This window comes from Vitis vinifera, chromosome 10 (genome assembly GCF_030704535.1).
Source record: "Vitis vinifera cultivar Pinot Noir 40024 chromosome 10, ASM3070453v1".
NCBI classification, from domain to species: Eukaryota; Viridiplantae; Streptophyta; class Magnoliopsida; order Vitales; family Vitaceae; genus Vitis; species Vitis vinifera.
This window is the reverse complement of record NC_081814.1, coordinates 11,000,483-11,023,172: the sequence shown is the minus strand read 5'-3', so window position 1 is coordinate 11,023,172 and position 22,690 is coordinate 11,000,483. Positions and strand designations below refer to the sequence as shown.

General features: G+C 33.5%; 1 protein-coding gene across 1 annotated transcript; it reads left to right on the top strand.

Moving 5' to 3' along the window:
* Window positions 1–1,345: 1,345 nt before the first annotated feature.
* Window positions 1,346–8,655, top strand: LOC100256581 (beta-amyrin synthase). Its single transcript, XM_010657368.3, has 16 exons — window positions 1,346–1,707; window positions 4,730–4,915; window positions 5,017–5,106; window positions 5,197–5,385; window positions 5,473–5,557; window positions 5,660–5,826; window positions 6,007–6,195; window positions 6,316–6,435; window positions 6,526–6,645; window positions 6,741–6,863; window positions 6,948–7,046; window positions 7,158–7,214; window positions 7,334–7,380; window positions 7,470–7,613; window positions 7,715–7,892; window positions 8,357–8,655. Exons 1-16 carry the CDS (start codon window positions 1,471–1,473, stop codon window positions 8,477–8,479), a joined length of 2,154 nt encoding a protein of 717 aa, XP_010655670.1. The 5' UTR covers window positions 1,346–1,470; the 3' UTR covers window positions 8,480–8,655.
* Window positions 8,656–22,690: the final 14,035 nt, after the last annotated feature.

Genomic DNA, 22,690 nt, shown 5'->3' with positions numbered 1-22,690 from the left:
TTACAAAACACATAAATTTAGGGTTTACCAAATGAGTCATCAAAATGGGGGTTTTCATTAAGGTAAGTACAACATTGATAACAAACCAACTCTTTTAGCCATTAAACTTGATCATCTTTTCATTTTTTTTTATTTTATAGGTGGGATCTTCAACTTTTATAAGACTTATGCAATTTGAGTAAGAAACATCAATTGTTTTCCTTCTTTTTCTTTTTTTTCTTTTTCCTCAAAAATATCAATCATTATCTAGAAAATGAAGTCCTCGTAATGGGAGGTTTCACAAAGGTGAGTAAGACATTGATAGCTAACCAACTCTTTTAGCCATTAAACTTTAACATCTTTTCATTTTATTTTCTCTATGTGGGATTTTCAACTTTTACAAAGCTTTTGAAATTTGAGTAAGAAATATCAATTCCTTTCCTCTCTTTTTTTCCCCCTCAAAAATATCAATTGTCATCTAGAAATGGAGTCATCAGAATGGGGGTTTTCACAAATGTGAGTAAGACATTAGTAGCCAACCAACTTTTCTAGTCATTAAACTTTAACATCTTTTCATTTTACTTTCTCTATGTGGAATCTTCAACTCTTACAAGGCTTCTGCAATTTGAGTAAGAAACATCAATTCCTTTTCTCTCTTTTTTTTCCCCTCAAAAATATCAATTGTCATCTAGAAATTGAGTCATTAGAATGGGGGTTTTCACAAATGTGAGTAAGACATTAGTAGCCAACCAACTCTTCTAGTCATTAAACTTTAACATCTTTTCATTTTACTTTCTCCACGTGGAATCTTCAACTCTTACAAGGCTTCTGCAATTTGAGTAAGAAACATCAATTCTTTTTCTTTTTCTTTTTTTTCCCTCAAAAATATCAATTACCATATAAAAAATGGAGTCATCAGAATGGGGGTTTTCACAAATGTGAGTAAGACATTAATAGCCAACCAACTCTTGTAGTCATTAAATTTGAACATCTTTTCATTTTATTTTCTCTTCGTGGCATCTTCAACTTTTACACGGCTTCTACTATTGGGAAGATAAAGGGAGAGATCTAAAGTATTCACCTGTCAAGGTTAAAAGATTCATCCATAATACTAACCACCACTCAATAATAATAACCACCCTCAACAATAATAACAACGAAATTATTATTTTTTGTGAGAAAAGAAGTAATTTAAAGATGATTTTTCATGTTGATTTTTAGCAGATAAAAAACAAACAACTTAAGAGGGCCGTGATTTCGACCGGGCCTACAGCTAGACTTTGTTGGATGCTGAACTACAAGCTGCCGACAGGCAGTGAGTTAAATCGATGATTGAAGGCTAATGTGTTGGTCAAGAGCCTTTACCTCAAAAAAGACCCATCAAATGAACAATTAATCCAGCTAGCCAAGCCTTCCAAGGTTGAATCATTTTGCATTTGATTGGTCCAAAACTGGAGCCTTGTTAATAATGGTACTGCATGAGCTGAAGTGATGCGGATGTTTATATATATATATAAACAAATATGCAGTATGTGGATGCTCAAAGTTGCAGAAGGGCATGGTCCATGGCTGTACAGCCTCAACAACTATCTTGGCAGGCAGATCTGGGAGTTCGATCCTGAAGCTGGGACCCCAGAAGAGCGAGAAGAGGTCAGGAAAGTCCAGGAGAATTTCACAAAGAATCGGTTTCGCTACAAACCTAATGGGGATCTCCTAATGAGGATGCAGGTATATGCTCTTTTATTCATGGTGATATCTTTGGATAAATTTTTTTCCTCTAGTATCTTCCAACATGGTATTTTGCTTCTGAGGTTGATGACGTGATCACAATAAAATTTAATATTAATTGAAGGGCCTTCATGGAAATATATATATATATATATATATATATATATATATATATATATATGGGTTTTCAACTAAAATTCGTTCTGGGTCTTGGCCTAAATTCATTAAGTCTCTAGTTGGATGGGAGGATGCAGCTAGGGGGTGAGCGTGAGAGGACGTACTTGCCTTTTGGCACCGACTGGTAATTAATATATATATATATATGGGTTTTCAACTAAAATTCGTTCTGGGTCTTGGCCTAAATTCATTAAGTCTCTAGTTGGATGGGAGGATGCAGCTAGGGGGTGAGCGTGAGAGGACGTACTTGCCTTTTGGCACCGACTGGTAATTAATATATATATATATGGGTTTTCAACTAAAATTCGTTCTGGGTCTTGGCCTAAATTCATTAAGTCTCTAGTTGGATGGGAGGATGCAGCTAGGGGGTGAGCGTGAGAGGACGTACTTGCCTTTTGGCACCGACTGGTAATTAATGGTCATGCTCACTGTTTTGAAAACCGGACCGGATCGGCCGGTCCAACCATCGACCGGTCACATTTCCGGTCCGATTTACTCTATTAAACCATTTGAGCATTGGATCAATCACAAACCACCTAAACCAATGGTCGGTGACTCGGTGGAGACGGTTCTAAATGAACCGGTTCAAGTTGCCCCCCATTTTGTAAGCATGGAAGGCTCCATTGTATAAAAATCTTTGGCAAAAGCCCATGCTGGGCATGTCTTATTATGACAAAGCCCACACCCAACCCAACCATTTTGTGGGCCGAGTCTTGAGCCCATAAGATGGGGTGATGCCTTTACCCTTAGGATAGCTTTTATAAGCATCATGCATCATTATTCATCTCAGAGTGGGATTGCTAATCAATGAAAAAAAATTAACAAATCCATCAAGAGAATTTGAACTTGGACCTCAAGTTCTATAACCAACCTAGGACACCACTTCGACCACACGCCTTTTGTTATCTAATATGCCAAACAAAATAATATATATTGGATTTTTTTTTTAATATTAAATAAAAATAATATAATATTTTTAAAAATGATAAAATTAATTTAAATTTTCATTTTTAATATATTCACATTTAAATATTATACATATTTTATTTAATAAGATTTAAAATATTAATATGATTTAATTTGATAATATCAAAGATATAAAATAACATTATTGATTTTTAATTTATTCATATATATTTTAAATTTTTTATAATTATTTTTAATTTTAATAATATGTAAATTATATATTTATGACATCACCGATTCAACCACGATTCAACCACCAATTCAACCAGTAAACCATGAACTAGTAACTTTTTCAGTTTGATGATTGTTGCGATTCTGAAAACATTGATCATGCTTGGATAATTTTTTTTGAAAATTACGTTACAAGCCAAGGAAAGATATTTTAGACCTGGAGAGTGGTATGACAAAACCACACTTCTTGCAACTAACAACTAAGCTCCTCCTCATAATGGAAATTTGGTGATCAGGATATATAATTTAGCTACCCAAAAGCAAATATTTATATATATTTTTTTTAAAAAGGCGAAACCCTTCGTCAGTTTTGCTACTTGTAATGTGAAAATTTAGTAATTGTAAAATGCTATTTTTTTATATTTAACACAACTAATCACTTGTCAGTAAATATAATTTTATTTGCTGGGAATGTATATAATAAAAAATGTGATAAAAGTGATAGTGTATGTAGTATCTTCCATTTTTTAATGGGTTAATTTTAAAAAATGGTAAAGTATTAAGTCATGTTTAGTAACTATTTTTTAAAACAGTTATGAGAAACAAATTTTTAAAACAATTTTTAAAAACTTTTCTATAATGTTTTATAAAACAAAAGTCTATTCAATAACCTGAAATATGTTTGAAATAATTGGTTAAAATGGATGAAATACTCCCCATATTTGTGAATTTGTTCATTCTCATGTTTTTTTTTAAAATTAACTCTTTTTTTTTTTTACATAAATGTCCTTAATTATTTTAAGTATTTACAATATTTTATAAGAGTTGTCTTTACAAGAAAAAAATAAGAGTATTTTTGTCAAAATGAGACCAAAAAAAGATGAAGGGTTAGATTTTTAAAATTGGGTTCCAATACCCTTTTCATCAAATAACCTAATATTTTTAACTTGTTTTTAATATTTTTAAATATATTTTAAAAATAAATTTATATTTAGTGCTTCTTTTTAAACATTCTACATGTTCATATAATTATTTTTTTTAAATCCCTTACAAAACATGTGAAAACAACTAAAAATAACTAAAAGATGTTATCTCAAAAACATTGTATTTTTTATTTTTAAGAATAAAAAATAGAAAACGGTTTTCTATTTCCCAAACATGTTTTCTTTCTTTTTCTTTTTTCTATTTTTTGTTTTGGTGAACAAAAAATTGTTATTGAAAATAGTTTTTGAGAATAGTTATTTAAAATTGTTCTTTAATGTTTTGTAGAACAAAAGTCTATTTGAAAACCTAAAATAATTTTAACTTGTTTTAAATATGTTTTACAAATATTTTTTATATCTATTGTTTTATTTTTAATTATTCTACATGTTTGTATAATTTTTTTTAAATAGCCCTTAGATAACAAGCGAAAATAGTAAAAAATAACTAAAAGATGTTATTTAAAAGTAGAAAATAGAAAATAGTTTTTAATTGACATTTCTTGGTATTTTGTTATGAAAAACAGTTGTCAAACAAGTCCTTAGTTTTTTTCTTTCTTTCTTTTTATTCACGTGCTTGAATTGAAAATGATACAAAAATTGAAAAAAAAAATGTTTGCATTTGTTAAAAATAAATTACTTTTGAAAAATCATTTTCAATTTCACAAGGAAGTTTGAATTCTGACAGCATAATCCCTCCATTCCAATGTCCAATTTAAAAATCACAGCTTATCAAGGAAAACCAAATAGATTTGAGCATACCACCAGTGAGGCTGGGAGAAAAGGAAAAAGTAACATATGAAGCAGTGACAACTGCAGTGAAGAAAGCTGTGAGGCTGAATAGAGCCATCCAGGCCAAGGATGGTCACTGGCCTGCTGAGAATGCTGGTCCTTTGTTTTTCACGCCTCCTTTGGTATGTTTTCTAAGTACCCCTTTTTTGAAGAAAAAAATTATTATTGAATTTAATTTCTGAATTAACTAACTCTTAAAGTGTTATTCCAAATTGATATGTAGATCATGGTGCTATACTTTACTGGGACCCTGAATATAGCCCTAACACCGGAACACAAAGTGGAGCTTCTTCGCTACATTACTAACCATCAAGTACTAATCAAACTCATCTCATCATCTTTAATTGGCTCACAATATTTTCATCTCCTATTTGGAGAGTAATGGAATGTGTTGGATGATTAGAATGAAGATGGTGGGTGGGGATTCCATATCGAGGGGCACAGCACAATGCTTGGAACAACCCTCAGCTACATCTCCATGCGTATACTAGGAGTAGGACCTGATGACAAGGTTGTGGCAGCAGGAAGGAAATGGATTCTCGATCGTGGCGGTGCAACTTATTCACCATCTTGGGGGAAGTGTTATCTCTCGGTGAGTTCATAAGTTGGTGATCTTCTATTGGTTTGGAAGAGAGAATTTCCATTGCTATTGGCTTAATTGATTTTTGTGTGATTTAAGGTGTTTGGACTGTATGAATGGTCTGGCTGCAACCCTTTGCCACCAGAGTTCTGGCTTTTCCCTTCATATTTGCCCATGCATCCAGGTAAGTAATATGTAGTACCTGTATATTTAGTATTTTGATCTCAATTAGGCTTTATGGTTTTATTTTATGAACTTGTTTTCTATGGAAATGTTTGTGTTGCAGATAAAATGTGGTGCTACAGTCGAACAGTTTACATGCCTATGTCGTATTTATACGGCACAAGATTTCAGGCACCCATTACCGATCTAGTTCTACAATTGAGGGAAGAAATGCACACTGAACCATACCATGAAATCGATTGGGCTAAAGCGCGACTTTTATGCACAAAGGTTGGTTGATTGTAGAGAAAGTGGTTTGGGATTTTGCAGTTGCTAGTTTTGGTTCTATAATGAGACTCTTTGTATATTTAAAGTGCAGTTTTTTTGTTTTGTTTTTTTTTTGTGAAAAGGGGCATGCTAAATCCATCCCCACTCCCATTAACCTTAGGCTAAAATATTGAACGGATGCAGGAGGATTACTACTACCCCCATTCCCTAATACAAGACATGATTTGGGGTGGGCTTTATCACTTTGGTGAGCCGATTCTGAAACGTTGGCCCGTCTCCAAAATTAGAGAGACGGCTGTAAAGAAAGCAATTGAAATCATTCACTGGGAAGATGAGAATAGTAGATATCTGACTCCTGGGTGTGTGCACAAGGTAAGTGAGAGTGTGAGAGGAGAGACGAAATAGATTAGAAGGAATGCTGGAATGCATTGGGGTCAAATAATTGAAGGTTTAGACATTGTTCTTATATTGGGGCAACATTAATTTCTGCAGGCTTTCCACATGATGGCTGTTTGGGCAGAGAATCCAGACTCAAATTTAAACGCTTTCAAGCATCACCTTGCCCGAATTCCCGACTACTTATGGTTGGCAGAGGATGGAATGAAAGTGCAGGTTTGTTACAACACCCAACCATTTTGGTTCTACTCAATCATCACCTCCAAATTCACCATCCATAATGCTAACTTGTTGCTGTAACTGCAGAGTTTTGGGAGTCAGCTATGGGACGCTTCTTTTTGCATTCAAGCCATCCTGGAAAGTGGTATGGTTGAAGAATACGGGACTGCTCTCAAGAAAGGTCATGACTTCATTAAATTATCACAGGTTTCTTACTTATACACTCCCAAAACCTCTGCCACTACCATGCTCTGCATCTTCATTAAGCTTACAACCATTATCGTACCAAATTTAAATTGCAGTGTCAAGAAAATCCATCTGGTGATTACCGGAGTAGGTATCGTCACTTTTCAAAAGGAGCCTGGACTTTCTCTGATCGCGATCATGGTTGGCAAGTCTCTGACTGCACATCCGAAGCATTGAGGGTAGGATACATAGCTTTATCCGATCATATATTGCAGTAATTAATACAGAAGTTCCTCATGTATATCCCCATTTTGTTTCCACAGGTCTTGCTGTTACTATCACAATTTCCAGAAGAACTTGTCGGGGAAAAGGCCGAACCTCAGTGCTTATTTGATGCCATCAATTTCCTCTTCTCCTTTCAAGTACGTACACATATTTTGCTTCACTTGTGACACTTAAAATTGCTTCCGGATTAATATTCATATTTTGTAAATTCACAAAGTCTTTATACATGGCCCATTTTTTTTCCGAAGGGCAAAAGTGGTGGTTTAGCTCTTTGGGAGCCAGCAGGAGCTGAAGAATGGTTGGAGGTAATTTCTTTCAATCACAAATAGATGTAGTTGTTACCAAAGTTTTGAGGCCTTAGTGAATGCAATTGAGTCTACAACTAACAGATTCTTGGTTTTGATTCACTTTCTTCATTTATCAGAAGTTGAATCCTTCAGAACTTTTTGCCAACATAGTCACCGAGCATGAGTAAGTTGTTATTCATCTATTTCATTTCCATTTCCATTTCAACTTTCACATCATATACACTCATTAATGTTACCTATTTGGCGGTTTAGGTATGTGGAATGCACATCATCAGCTATCCAGACTCTCCTGTTGTTCAAGAAATTGTATCCTAATCATAGAAGGAAAGAAGTAGACAACTTCATTGAAAAGGCAACCGGTTATGTTGAGAATGTACAGAGGCCCGATGGATCTTGGTATGCATCTCTTTCGTTTTTGGCTACTTAGTTGAGGAGATGGAAATGGATGATGGTTTTGAGTTTGAAGTAAAAATTCTCATGTAAAACAATATTGGCAGGTATGGTGGCTGGGGAATTTGCTTCACCTATGCTGCATGGTTTGCATTATCAGGGTTAGCTGCTGTTGGGAAAACATACTCAAACAGCAAAACCGTTCGTAAAGGTGTCGATTTTTTGCTTTCAAAGCAGAAGGCAAATGGTGGTTGGGGAGGGAGCTATCTTTCATGCCCAGACATGGTAATTCTCATTCTAACTCAGTGCCATCGCTTGGAAAATATGAGCTGAATATTTTACTCGTGAGTTTAATCATCATTGTATAGTTGTATGTACACCTAGAGGGTGATCACACAAATTTGGTACAAACCGCATGGTGTTTGATGGGTCTAATTGAAGCCGGACAGGTTACTCTCAAATTTGATTCATTTAATGGTTACTTCTCATAAGTGCTTATGAAAGTGAAAAATATTTTGATAGAAACTCCAAATTTCCCTAAATAATTTACAGGAAGTAAAATTTTTCATTTTTTCTTCGAAACTAGGTTGAGAGAGATCCAACCCCTCTACACAATGCAGCTAAGCTACTGATTAATTCACAGTTGGACAATGGGGATTTCCCTCAACAGGAAATTCTGACTATGATCTTGGTTGGTTATTTCCTTCTTTGTATTTGGATGCATCTTAACCTTGAAATAATGATCACAGGAAATCACTGGAGTCTTCATGAATAACTGTATGCTACACTATGCGAGCTATAGAAACATCTTCCCAACATGGGCTCTTGGAATGTACCGTAGACGTGTTCTGAAGCCTTCCCAGAAGCTCTAAGCACTAAGCTCAAGTAGAAAGGTTTCCTCTATATGCTTTCTTGTTCTTTGTTTAAACCAAAATAAGGTGTTTCGTCATATGTTAATGTACTCATCTTAAATGTATAAGTCAATACAAGCTCAATAGTAATATAAAAATGGAAGTCTTCGACATCTTCTGTCATTTGAAAACTTTCATCCTCATGTATAGTCGAAGTTATTATGGAAGACACTTCTTTTGAGAACAAGATGCAAGCTACACTTCAACTGTAACACCCAAGTTAATTTTTTGGGGTAAAGTAGTAAATTTGAAAGAAATAAAATAAAAGAGTTAAATAAATTAATTTATCAAGGGTAGAAAATTAGCTTTTTTGCTCTCCTAGAGTATAAATTAGATTTTTCTTATTTTCTCTATTAGAAAACCTTTTTACATGTAGATTTTTTAGAGCTCGGTATTGAAAATTTATGAATATAGGTTGTGTTATTGATGGAATTCGGGAAATTTCAAATATCCAATTGAATAAAAAGAATAGAGAAAGAAAAATAAATCATACACTATGAGATTTTTTTTATAAAGAAAATATAGGGATTATAGAAAGAAATAAATAAAAATAAAAGTTGCATGATTACTAATGGTTATATATATATATTACGCCAGGTGAGGAGTAGATTCTTTAAAGTTATTTTTCTTCAAGGTTTTTATGTATTTTTTTGAGGTAAGAGAAATTAATGCAAATATAATTTTAAAAAATAATTTTCTTTTCATATGTTATTTCGAAATATGTAAAATGTTACTTTTGTTTCTATGCATGCATCAAATATATACTTTGCATGAAACATATATTAGAACTTTTTCTTTTATTTATGTCAGAAAAATGTGGAGATATATTTTAAATAAATGAAACAAAATTTTGACTTTAGTTTGTTTGATCCTACTCAACCTTTTGACTCTTGTCAATGAGATACAATAGTTGATTTTTTAGCCTTTGTCAACGTGATGTGATAGTTGATTTTTACATTTCTTGATGGGGAATGTGATTATTTTAAATCTCAACCTCTAGAGGTTTGGTTAGAAGTTACTAGTACTCGTAGTGGTTGATTTCGTCCATTTTAAAAGGAATAATTTGAGGCTAACCATCCATTTATAAACTCCTACCTAATTGGGTACCATTTGTTATTTGATAACCAAAACACAAATATTTTGGAATGCTTTTAATTTGAATTTGATATGCAATTGTTTTGATACAGATATGAAAATGTTTGGTAGAAAAGTTTTGAATGTTTTAACATGTTTGAACTCAAAATTTTTTATAAAAAAAAATGTATTATATCTTTTATTTGTAATTATAATTGAAAATGTTTAATTCATAAAACTGTATTGATTTTTCCTTATTGGGCTTTGAGTTTATTCCCCTCTGTGGACCATTTTTCAAGTACCCTCAATTTGGGTGAGGATTGGGTGAGGAATGATGGTTAGGATGAGAATTTGACATTATTAGAATATTTGTTTAAACTTTTTTTTTTTTGACATTGTTAAATGTTAAAATTTACTTACAGTTAATTATTGTTCAAGTTTGAAGTTGCTTGAACAAAAGTATTTTGGTTGATATATTAGTTTTAAAGTCGAGATTTGAAGATTTTAGAATTGTAATTATACTATTTTGAACAAGAATTTTACAATTGATAACTTCTAATCATAAAATAAATATTTGAATAAATTTACACTAAGCATTGAAGCTTGAAGTGTGAAATGATCGTGGCTGCCGTGGAGTGGGCTTGGGCATGACATCAACCTGGCGGGCATGACATCAACCTGGCGGGCATGACATCAACCTTGGCCTAAACCAACTGATTTGGGACTTGGACCAAGTTCAAGTTCAACTACAGGCCTTTCAAGCTTTCTCTAACAAGCCCCGTAGCATAAACAACCTACTTGTTTATGCCAGTTTGGCCACCACTGAAGTTACTGACGCCAATCCTTTTGTCAGTTTGGCAACCAAATGGGATGACACAATCATTCGCTGTTTGCAATTCCAATCAATGGTACAACTGAAATATCTCATCAAAAGACAAAAGATAGTGGAGGTGATTACTACTCAAAAAGTGCTATTTGATAGCCTATAATTAATCCTTTTAAACACTTTTGAGTAGTAGTTTTGGCCTTTTAACTCAATTGGCATGTTAAGGACCCTTGAAAGCAATTTTGATCACTTTGTGTAAGTTTTGGTGTTTTTGTTAGTAATTTGATCATCAAAGCAAGTCAAGACTGAGGACAATGCTCAGTTCGATTGGGGGGAATGAGGAAGGAAGTATGCTAAATTTTTTTGGTATTGCAATTATATTGGTTAATTAGTTGTAGTTTTTACTTTTTATTCTTGTTACTCTATTCTCCATGAATTTTGAGGAAAAATTTTCAAATTAAACCAAGAGAAATTGAACTGTTATTTTTCACTTGACTTAGAGTATGGATTATGCTCACTAAAGTGGTTCAATTGTTGAAACTTCTATTGAAATTGAATTTAGTTCTTCCACTTTAAGCTATTCACACACTGTGCACATTAGATTCCGATTATAAGATGAAAAGCTATTTCCCTCTTGACTTAGAATAATTTTGGGACTTGGTATATTTGACCTCATTTGATAAAATTGAAACACCCTGCAAAAGGCCAATGAGCCTTTGAAATAAAGAAAGTTGTTTGCTTGCCTTGAAACCCGAGCAAGGTCTGAAGGGTATATGGTGAAAATCTTTAAAGCCTGGTGCCCTAAGCCTTAATTGGTTGGGAGTCACTGACCTCAATGCTCGTTATAAGGGTGGATAGGTGGAGTTAGCATATGGTAGATGCTTGGGTATTAGAAATTCATTCTCAAAAGTTCGGAGAGAAATCCGAGGAGTTAGTGGTTGAAAGATCCTTAAAACTTGATGCCCTAAACCTTAATTGGTTGGGAGTCATCGATGGACCCCCATTACATGGACAATTCAGAAAGAGTACCCCATAAAGCTACTTTGAAAAAAAAAAAAAAAAAAAAAAGATGAAAGTGTGTTCTTTTCTTATTGATTTTGGTCAGTTTGCTAAGTGTTGAAAAGAGATAGGTTGGGGGGAGAGATTAGTTTAGCATATTATTCTCGGAAGCTAAGGAACCAATACACAGATTTTTGTGGAAGATTAAAGTTTGGTTCTTTGAAAGTGGAAATGATTTTAAAACTTCAGTTTGCATAATGCACTCCCTTGATTGACAGTGTTTAGCATAGTTTGTTATAACTCTTGTTGAAATTTGGGTTTATATTTCTTTAATGTTTCATGTGAGAATTAGATCATCATGCCACTTGAGAATTGATTTTGATCAGCATGATGTTGTAAATTTTAGTATAGGTTGCTATTTATTTTCATTTTTCTCTCCTATATTGCTAAGGGACTAGCAATATGTCGGTTGGGGGGAGTGATTACTACTCAAAAAGTGTTATTTGATAGCCTATAATTAATCCTTTTAAACACTTTTGAGTAGTAGTTTTGGCCTTTTAACTCAATTGGCATGTTAAGGACCCTTGAAAGCAATTTTGATCACTTTGTGTAAGTTTTGGTGTTTTGTTAGTAATTTGATCATCAAAGCAAGTCAAGATTGAGGAGAGCTATGAGGAATCTTGGGCAAAGCTTAGAAGTCATTTGCCAAGAGTAAATCCGGATTGCAAGGAGAAAAAGTAAAAAGAATCTGCCAAGAAGCATATTCTTGATGACAGTCGTAGCAGCCACTTTTGGAGCACTTTCTGAAGTCCAATTGATGCATGCTATATACCATTTCAAAGCTCAGGAAGTCAACAATCCAATGCTTCAAACGGTGCACAATTTGCAGTTGAAACGAAGAAGTTGCAGCCATTGCAAGCCAATCACTCCGAGCTGAAGGAAGCATTTTGCAAAGTGCTGCAAAATCACCCTTTTGTTGCGAAGTGATTCCGCAGCCTTTTTGTACAGTAAGGTGTATCTCCTTCTGAAGTTGCCCGACATATACCGCGAGAAGGAAGCTGGGAACCTCAAGGTGGAAGCCAACTTCGCAGCCTTGCGAGTTTAGCTTGTTGATGCGAAAACATTTCGCAGCCCTCTTGAGTGTCTGCGAAATCTCGCAGACACCATTTTCTCTTGCGAAATGGTTCCTGAAGCACCCCGATATTTGCTACCGACATTGGGAGATATTTTACATTAGATTTTTGTTGTCTAAATCCCAAAATACTCCTTGTAAGCCACCAATTACATGATTCCTTAGCTTTTAAGTTAGTAAAAAGAGTAAATATCTATGTAATAATTAGTTTTATATTATGTTCATATATATACCTCTCGAGAGCCTGTTCTAGGGGAGGAGTTCCTTCTGTAAAAGTTTGGGTAAGCAAGTAAAGATTATTTCTTTCTACTGCCTTACCTTCTCACTTTGTATTATTATTTTCTTACTAAATTATGAACTCTCTGAGGAGTTTTCCCCAGAGAATGAGTAACTAAACCTCTAGTTCCTTGGAGCTAAGGTTGCCGGGGAAGGTTCCAAGTGCAAGAATGCAAAGCTTTGTGGTTTTAGCTATTAATGAAGAGGAAGTGAAATCCTTTAATGATTTCTATGTTTTTAGTTAACTTAAAACACCTTAGAGTCACCTGGGCCAACACTTGGTAAGGCAAGTGATTTCCAACCATGGAAATGCACTAGTTTACCCCTTGCGAGCCTTTGAGAGGTGACTTCAAGGTAGGATTTTCTAGAATAGCCAACACTTGGTAAGCTTTTGGACTCCAAGGAGACGTCCATTAGTTATCTCTTGCGAGCTTTTGACGGGTAATCCAAGGTTAAAGATCACCTTAAATGGTTAAGGCTTAGTGAGAGGCTTAAACCATTGCAAGTTGCATCAGTGAGAGAATTAAAGTGAAATCTAATTGAAGGAGTCTCTATACAACACCGGTTAGAGAATTGACTATATGTTGAATCTTTAACGCGAGGAAATGAACCATCTGACCAGAGTCGTGTCTTTTGCATGAGGAACCACCCCAGTGAACCTAACTCTCCAGGGAATGCTTTTCTTCCTAAATTATTCCAAACTTCTGTTATGTTAGTTAGTTTAAGTCTAAACCTTTACCAATCAAAGTTTGTGTTTTACTTCTTAAGCTAACCATGAAATGAAACAAAACCAATTCACTTGGAATTGGTATCATTGATAACTTGTTAATCCTTCCCAGTGAACGATCCTAGAGCCGCTATACTATAGTAGCTTTGTCTTTGCTACCCTAGTATATGGTGTTATAGGTTATAAATTTTGTTGATTACTCCCTCAATCAAGGAGCACCAGCTGGACACGAATCAGCTGAGACACCAATTGGGCACGAATCAGGAGGCACCACAAGAACAAAACCAATGCTGAGAATTTAGGATCGTAGGCTTGCTCAGAATATCACTAACTCTGCTCACATTTCCATGGACTTGCTCCTCCTCGCCATTTCAGCATCTGGACAAAGGCTATGCATTAATACCCCACTCATTCACAGAATTCTACTAAACTCTTTTCGCTGCATCTCTTGATGAGTTTCTTCTCTAATAGATGGTAGACTACAGAGAACAGAGAACAGAGTAGAGAGAATCCCAACAGGATTGGGAAAAAGTAGTAAATTCAATTAATAAAATATGCAATTCAAAACTAGGATGAAGTGGGCAATACCCGTGTTCTAATGAACACAGATATTGAATCATATACTTATGAGCGCAAACTGAACGTTCATGAATTTAAGTCGTGCTCTTTGGAGCATGGTCTAATCGTGTTCACTATGACACGAAACGGAAGTTATATCCTAACAAATATGAATAAAGTCGTGTTCCAATGAATACGACCTATGATTCGTATTATCGAGAACACAAACCATAGTCCGTGTCCATAAGAACACAAACCAAAGTCCGTGTTGACAAGAATACAGGAAAAAAATTATCTCTACATGAATTCAATTACTAGGATTCAGATAATATTTTCTATTCTAAACTGTTTTGTTCTAGACTACTGAGAAGATGACACATGTATTCACTAAAAGTATAAAAACTGGGAAAAATTCTAACGTGCATTGAACTAATCCTACCATTAACGTGACCTTAACCAATTCAACCCCATTTCTTTTGAATAATATTGGGTTGGATTGAACTTACTTTTATACCAAAGCCTAGATAGCATATAAAACAACAATAAAAAAAATATTTTTATTATTATAAAATGAAATAATACATAATATAACTATAATTTGATTCAAGAAAACAAACAAAATAAATATTATTCTATAAAATAACATAAATTTTAAATCAAATTTAGATTACACTTACATTAAACTACATTAAAACCTAATTATAGCACTAACATGATTATCCAAATATATATATAGATTAATTTCACTCATCTTCCGAGGTTTAGACTAAATACAATTAGCTTCTATTAATAAAATTCGTCAAATACCTACCTTATTTTGAATTAAAAGGGAGGTGTAAAAATTTTAAATGCAAATGATGGAGGAGATATTTGATGAAATTTTAAACTAACATAGACTGGATGTATTTAGCCAAAACCTTAGAAGGGTTCTTAATTTTTGTAAACGAGAGATGATAGGTAAGAAGGTGCATTGGTTTCATTATAATAATTTAAAACATGGAATTTGGAAAGACATAGGTATAGGGATTGAGTGTGTAGAATGGAGCAAATTGGTTAGGGTGGAGTGACTCATAATTGAATTGGCTATGAATCTGAAGTTGAAAACAACCTAGCTCAACTTTCCTCAACTTTCCTCCTCAAGTACCATGTGATGCTTATTTCAAAAGGATGAAAGTCAATTTTGACACTCAAAATTCCAAGTCACCCATTCCATAGCATGCTCACCCCTCAATTTGAGCTCTTCATCCATATTATAAAATTTGAGTCATTCAACAAAGTTTAAGTATTTGAAAAAATAAAAATTCTAAGTACAACAATTGATATCATTGCAAAGAACAAAAGACCATATGACAATATCTTATTAACATTCTTTTATGTAGTACTAAAAAGTAGTACTTTGTGGTATGATAGAAAATGTCACCTAAAATAATTATGCTTAAGGTAGCTACTTTATTCAAATCTTTAAGTTCCAGACAAATAGTTTTTCATTCAACTTTGCAAAAAGTCATAGAAAATGACTTTTTTTTTTCCAGAACAAAAAGTCATATTTAGCTATGATATTATATTGTACTAATAGTCTTCCATTATATTTGCATGAATTTTTTATTGTTTCTTTAATTTAAACTCACTTAAAAGACTTTGAAACTGAATAAAAGTAAATAAATGTTTTTTTTTAATTATGTTTTCCATTTTTAATTATGTTTTCCATTTTTAATTATGTTTTTTTTTTTTTTTTAATTCTATAATAAGAAGTAAAAAAAAAATTTATAACAATTTTTTAACCATTTATATTATTTTGTAGACAACACGTTATTATTATTGATTTGACAAAAAAACATATAAATAGGTGTTAATTTTCTATTTTTAAACGTGTTTAAAAATTAAAAATAAAAACCTTTTAGTTTACGTTTGGTTGGCGGGATAAGATAGGATAAGATATATATTTTACAAATATGATATTTTAAGGTAGCATATCCAACGAGATAAATCATGTTATATTATATTTATATTTAATTTTTGAAATGAGTAAAAAAAAAATGAAATCTATATTATTTTAAATGTTTAAAATGAAAATTATATCACATTCCAATATTTTTTTTATTTAAAAATTGAAATTTCTCTTATATTTAACAATATTCATGATTAATAATTTATATAATAATATTACTTTATAATTTTTTTTAGTTTTTCTTTTTAACCATAAATTTAATTTATAATAAAAAAAGTTATTTTACAAAATGAGTATAAAAAATTTAAAATTGATAAAAAAAAAATTATGATACATCGGATATGCATAGTTTATATCATAACATGAGATTAACATATTTAATGTAAAAGAGATTAAAAAAAAATAGATGGTGGATAATATATCTCACTACTTATCCTATATCATATTTGGTTGAACATAAGATATGATAAGTGATAGATAATTTATCTTATCTCATTACCAACCAAACATGGAATATGATATAATATCACATCCCTTATACTATCTCATACTATGTTCGGCCAATAAAACATGACCTTAATATCTTTGTGCACAAAAGCCTTGTAAAAGCTAAAGATCTCATGTAGAGGAAATAAAATGAAAAAATGTTCAAGTTTAATGGCTAAAAGAATTGGTTGGCTATCAATGTCTTACTCACTTTTGTGAAAACCCCCATTTTAATGACTCCATTTTCTATGTGGTAATTGATACTTTTGAGGAAAAAAAAAGGAAAAGAATTGATGTTTCTTACTCAAATTTCATAAACCTTGTAAAAGTTAGAAGATCCCACATGGAGAAAATAAAATGAAAAGATGTTCAAATTTAATGGCTAAAAGAGTTGGTTGGCTATCAATGTCTTACTCACCTTTGTGAAAATCCCCATTTTGATGAATCCATTTTCTAAATGGTGATTGGTATTTTTGAGGAAAAAAAATGAAAAGAATTAATGTTTTTTACTCAAATTGTAGATGTCCTAATGTTGTCCGGCCACCCATGAGCCCATGTGTTAGGCTATTTTATACTTGGGTATTCCCTAAGCCCAAATGTAGATATATAAATAGCATTAAGGCTTTGGTATTATGAGAGAAGGGAGATTTGATTGAGAAAAAGAAAGAAAATTAAGGTTGTTTTTTGGGCACTATTCTGGGGCTTAAGGTGAAGAAACAGGTTCTTTCATAAACCTTTTAGGGAAGTCCCTATGGTATGTTTTCTCTCTGATTTTTTTTTCTATTCATGTTTCCTAGGGAGATGGATTCCCGCCTCAAGCATTGAGATATTTATATAAGTTTTCAAGGTGAAAAAACAAGTTCTTGATTATCATTCTTGATTCTTGTTAGGTTGTTATTATTGTTGAGGGTGGTTGTTATTGTTGAGTGGTGGTTATTATTATGGAGGAATCTTTTAACCTTGATAGGTGAATACTCTAGATCTCTCTCTTTATCTTCCCAACAAGTGGTATTAGAGCCTAGTTGTGGGAACCCTTATTCTTGAAAGGAACAGAGATAGAAGAAAACTCAACCTCCATAATAAAACTTAACAATTCAAATTGGGTTATGTGGAAGTTCATGATGCAATATTTTCTCACCATCAAATATTTGTTAGATACTCTTGAAGGTGAATAAGCCAGACCCAAAGAAATTTTTGATTTGGAATATAATAAGATGAACAAAAAGGCAATTGCCTATATTAGGCAATGGCTTGACACATCCTCACATCACCATATGGTTTAAATGCCCATTATCTTTGGAAGAAATTGGAATAAGTGTTTGAACAAAAAATTGTTGGGAATAAAATTTTCTTGTTAACAAAGTTAGTGAACATGAAGTTAAAGGAATGAACACTAATGAAAAATCACTTGAATGCTTTTTAGAGTATTGTTAATTAGTTGGCTACTATGAAAATGGTTATAGATGATGAGATGCAAACATCTTTGTTGTTGTGTTCACTGCTAGACAGTTGGGAAACGTTCGTTGTGACCATTAGCAACTTTGTTCCGAATGGTGCATTGTCTATGGAGCTTATGAAGGAAAATTTGTTCAATGAAGAGACAAAGAGGAAGGCTTATGAACAAAAAAATGCACAACCTCTCATCATAAAAAGTAGAGGAAGAAACAGGAATGGAGGATAGAAAGGTCATGACAAGTTTGAGAGAAGGTACTAGTCCAGAGATAAAATCAAATGTTTTCATTATGGGAAAGAGGGGCATATGAAAAGGAATTTTTGAATTTGGAAAGTGGAACAAAATAAGAAGAATCGGGAAAAAGAAGATGACAAGAATATTATAGCCTCTTTAACCAACAATGATGAAGTTTTAATGCTCTCAAATAAGTGCTTGCATGTAGATGAGCAATGAGTTGAGTGGATTGTAGACACTACAACCTCTTACCATGCTACTCTTCACTTGTAGTTGTTTTCTAATTATAGAGTTGGAGACTTTAGCACAGTTAAGATGAGAAACTCTAGTTACTCCAAGATTGTAGGGATGAGTGATGTTTGCTTTAAAACCAACATGAGGTGCAAGATGACATTGAAAGATGTAAGACATGTTCCAGATTTACTCCTTAATTTGATGTCAGGTTTTATCTTGGACAAACAAGGTTATGAAAACCAATTTGGCAAAGGCAAATGGAAGCTCGCTAAGAGCTCATTGGTTGTTGCAAAAAGAGAAGCATGCTACACTTTGTATAAGACCTAAAGGAAAGTTTGTAATGATGAGATATATGCTATAGAGGGTACTTCCTTAGAGTTGTGGCATAAAAGGTTGGGACATATGAGTGAGAAAGGATTGCAAGTTTTGGCAAGGAAGTTCTTAATTCCCTTAGCTAAAAATGAATCTTTATCTTCTTGTGATCATTTTTTGGTTAGAAAACAACATAGGGTTTTCTTTAGTAGTGATCTAAGAAAAAGTTAAAAAAAGTTAGAGTTGGTACACTTTGATGTTTGTGGCCCTAAGGATGTGGAAACTCTTGGAGGCAACAAGTGCTTTGTCATTTTTATTGATGATGCTACCAAGAAGGTATGGATTTATTTGCTCAGATCAAATGATCAAGTCTTTCAGTATTTTATACAATTTCATGCCATGGTTAGGAGAGAGACTAGAATAAAATTGAAGTGTCTCAGGTTTGATAATGAAAGTGAGTACACCTCAAGGGAGTTTGAAACTTATTGTACTAAGAATGGTATAAAACATTAGAAAACAATTCCTAGCACTCCACAACATAATGGTGTGGCTAAAAGGATGGATCGCACCATCATTGAGAGGGTTAGGTGTATACTAAAGATTGCAAAGTTGTCTAAGGCATTTTAGGGTGAAGCTACTCAAACTGCCTACTATTTGATAAACAGATCTCCATTAAGTCCATTGAACTTTGAGGTTCTAGAGAAGACATGGCTAGGAAAAAATGTTTCCTATTCCCACTTAAAAGTCTTTAGGTGAAAAACTTGTGTGCATGTTTCCAAAGAATAGAGATCCAAACTTGATGATAAGACAGTTCTACATCTCTTTGTTGTGTATGGTGATGAAGTGTTTTGGATTCAAATTGTGGGATCCAACCAAGAAAAAATTGGTGAGAAGTAGAGATGTGGTCTTCCAAGAGGATCAAACCTTGGGAGATTTTGACAAAACTAATCAATCTAAAGGTACAAGTGATGACTTCATTCAGTTAGTACCTATTCTTCTATCATTAAAGCAACCTAGAAATGTGATTGCGTGCCTAGCTGGTGTACCTTGATTTTGGCCCTCAGACAGGAGTAATCAACAAAATGTATAACTTATATCACCATGCACTAGGATAGCCTTAGCTAGTATAACATAGTGGCTCTAGGATCGTTCACTGGGAAGGGTTTTCAACTTACAACCGATACTAATTCAAAGTTGAATTGATGGTTTTTCATTTCAAGGTTAGCTTCAAAAGAAAACATAAATTTTGGTTTAAAAAGGATTGGTTTTGAGCTAACTAAAAAGAAAGTAATGGGAATTATTTATAAAGAAAAGCGTTTCTTGGAGTTTTAGGATCATTGGGGTCAGGCTCCTCATGCAAAAACAGAGTTCCGGTCACTTGAATCTTTTCCTCACATTAGAGAATTAACATATAGTTAATTCTCTAACCGGTGTGGTACAGATGCTTCCTTTTAATGAGTTCAAACACTAAATCTCTTTCACTGATTCATCTTACAATGGCTCATGCCTCTCACCTAGCATTTGCCATTCAAGGTGATCATTAACCTTGGACTTCCCTTCTCAAGCTTGCAAGAGATAACTAATGGATGTCTCCTTAGAGTCTAAAAGCTTACCAAGTGTTGGCAATTCTAGAAAATCCTACCTTCAAGTCACCTCCCAAAGGCTCGTAAGAGGTAAACTAGTGCATCTCAATGGACGGAGATCACTTGCCTTACCAAGTGTTGGCCCAGGTGAATTAAAGGTGTTTTAAGTTAACTAAAAACATAGAAACCATTAATGGGTCACACTTTCTCTTCATTAATAGCTGAAACAACAAAACTACCAATTCTTGCACTCGGGACCTTACCCAGCTACCTTAGCTCCAAGAGAAAAAAAGTCTAGCCACTCATTCTCTGAGGAAACATCCTCAGAGCTTGTTTGGCTAGTAAGAAAAATACAATCAAAATGAGTAGGTAAGGTAGAGCAAAGCTCTGTATATTATTTCCTTCAAAACTATACAAAAAGTTGTTTCTGAGAACAAGCTCCCGAGATATCTCTGTAATGAAAATTACAAACAATATATATAAGGTTATTCACCCTTTGTTCTTACTTAATAACTAAGGAATCCCATGATTGGTGGATTACAAGGAGAAAATGGGGATTTAAACATCAAATATATGAAAAAAAAATCTAAAAGTGTCGGTCGCAAATATCTGGAAGCACTTAGGAGGATTTCGCAGGCATGCAAGATGGCTGCGAAATTTCGCAAGCTGAAGGTCTCCATTTCGCAGCCATCACCTTGTGATTTCGCAGCCAAAGGTTGATTTCGCAACCTGCGAAATTGGCCTTCAACTTGGTGTGATTGGCTTCCAATAGTTATAACTTCTTCATTTCAATTCCGAATCGTGCACTGTTTGAAGCATTGGATTGCTGACTTCCCGAGATTCGAAACGGCATATAGTATGCATGAAATGAGCTTCAAAAAGTGCTCCAAAAGTTGTTGTCCTCTTGAATTCTTCATGTTAGATTTCTCTCTTTGCTTTCCCTCCTTGCATTCATGATTTGCTTATGGAAAAGGACTATAAAGCTTCAAAGCTTAAGTTTTTCATGTTAATGAGCTTCCAATTGCTTTGCCATGGATTCCATAGAAGTCTCCTCAATATTGGATTGCTTTGGTGATCAAAATACTATCAAAAACACCAAAACTTACACAATTTGATTAGAAACGATTGCAAAGGTACTTGATATGCTAATTGAATTAAAAGGTAATAACTACTATTCAAAAGTGTTTAAAAGAGTTAATTACAAGCTACAAAATAACACTTTTTGGGTAGTAATCAAAATGAAGATGAGGAAATTAATGAGATACCAAGAGATGATAGTGCTAGTGACATACCTATATAGGAGCTAATTTAGCATGATGAGCAGGAAGAGCAGTCACTTCATCAGGATGATTTGGTAACCCAAGCTAGGAAGTCTACTAGAGAGCATCGTCCCTCTACTAGATATCTCTCTTTTGAGTACATGTTAGTAATTGATAAGGGAGAGCCACAGAGTTTTCAAGAAGCTATGCAAGATGAAAGGGATTCCTTGTAGAAAAATGGAAACTATGAGTTGGTACAACTTCCTAAAGGAAGAAAATCATTGGAAAACAAATGGGTGTTCAAGTGGTTGAGGGATGTGGTTGAAGAAAATGTGGCTAAGTTGAAGAAGATTCACATAAAGAAGAATGCCTCAAACATGTTGACAAAGGTTAATCCTAAGCAGAAGCTTCAGTTATGCATTAGGACAGTAGGTTTGAACTCCATGTGATGAAGTTATAGATTGATATTCCTCTCTCATGTGCTGGAGGGGGAAATTGTTGGGTTAAGTTTGTTCAACCCATGAGCCCATGTGTTAGGCTATTTTATATTTGGATATTCCCTAAGCTCCAATATATATATATATATATATATAACATTAGGTCTTTGGTATAATGAGAGAAGGGAGATTTGATTGTGAAAAGGAAATGAAATTAGGGTTGTTTTCTGGGCATTGTTTTGGGGCTTAAGGTGAAGTTACAGGTTCTTTCATCAACCTTTTGAGGAAGTCCCCATGGTATGTTTTCTCCCTAATTACTTTATGTTTATGTTTCCTAGGATGATGAATTCTCGCCTTAAGCATTGAGATATTTATATAAGTTTTCAAGGTGAAGAAATCTAAGGACTTAATTTTTTTAAAAAAATTTAAATAATAGAAATTATTTTAAAAGTTAATGAAGTTGATGTTGTGAAAGAAGAGAAAAAGGTGGTCCATGAAGGAGAAGATGAAAATGACAAAGACAAGAAGATTTATTAAGATATAAGGGTTGGGGTTGAGATTTTTGGATGAATTTTAAAATGCTATTTTTTTCTATATAGAATATTTAAAAATAAGTAATAAGTTAAATAAAAAA

What these genes read in the sequence shown, in the direction of transcription:
- LOC100256581 (XM_010657368.3), top strand. Translation starts at nt 1,471, where the DNA reads ATGCGGATGTTTATATATATATATAAACAAATATGCAGTATGTGGATG. An exon ending in ATATTTGCCCATGCATCCAG is followed by an intron (nt 5,558 to 5,659) that starts GTAAGTAATATG and finishes TTTGTGTTGCAG; the next exon opens with ATAAAATGTGGTGCTACAGT. An exon ending in CTCCTGGGTGTGTGCACAAG is followed by an intron (nt 6,196 to 6,315) that starts GTAAGTGAGAGT and finishes TAATTTCTGCAG; the next exon opens with GCTTTCCACATGATGGCTGT.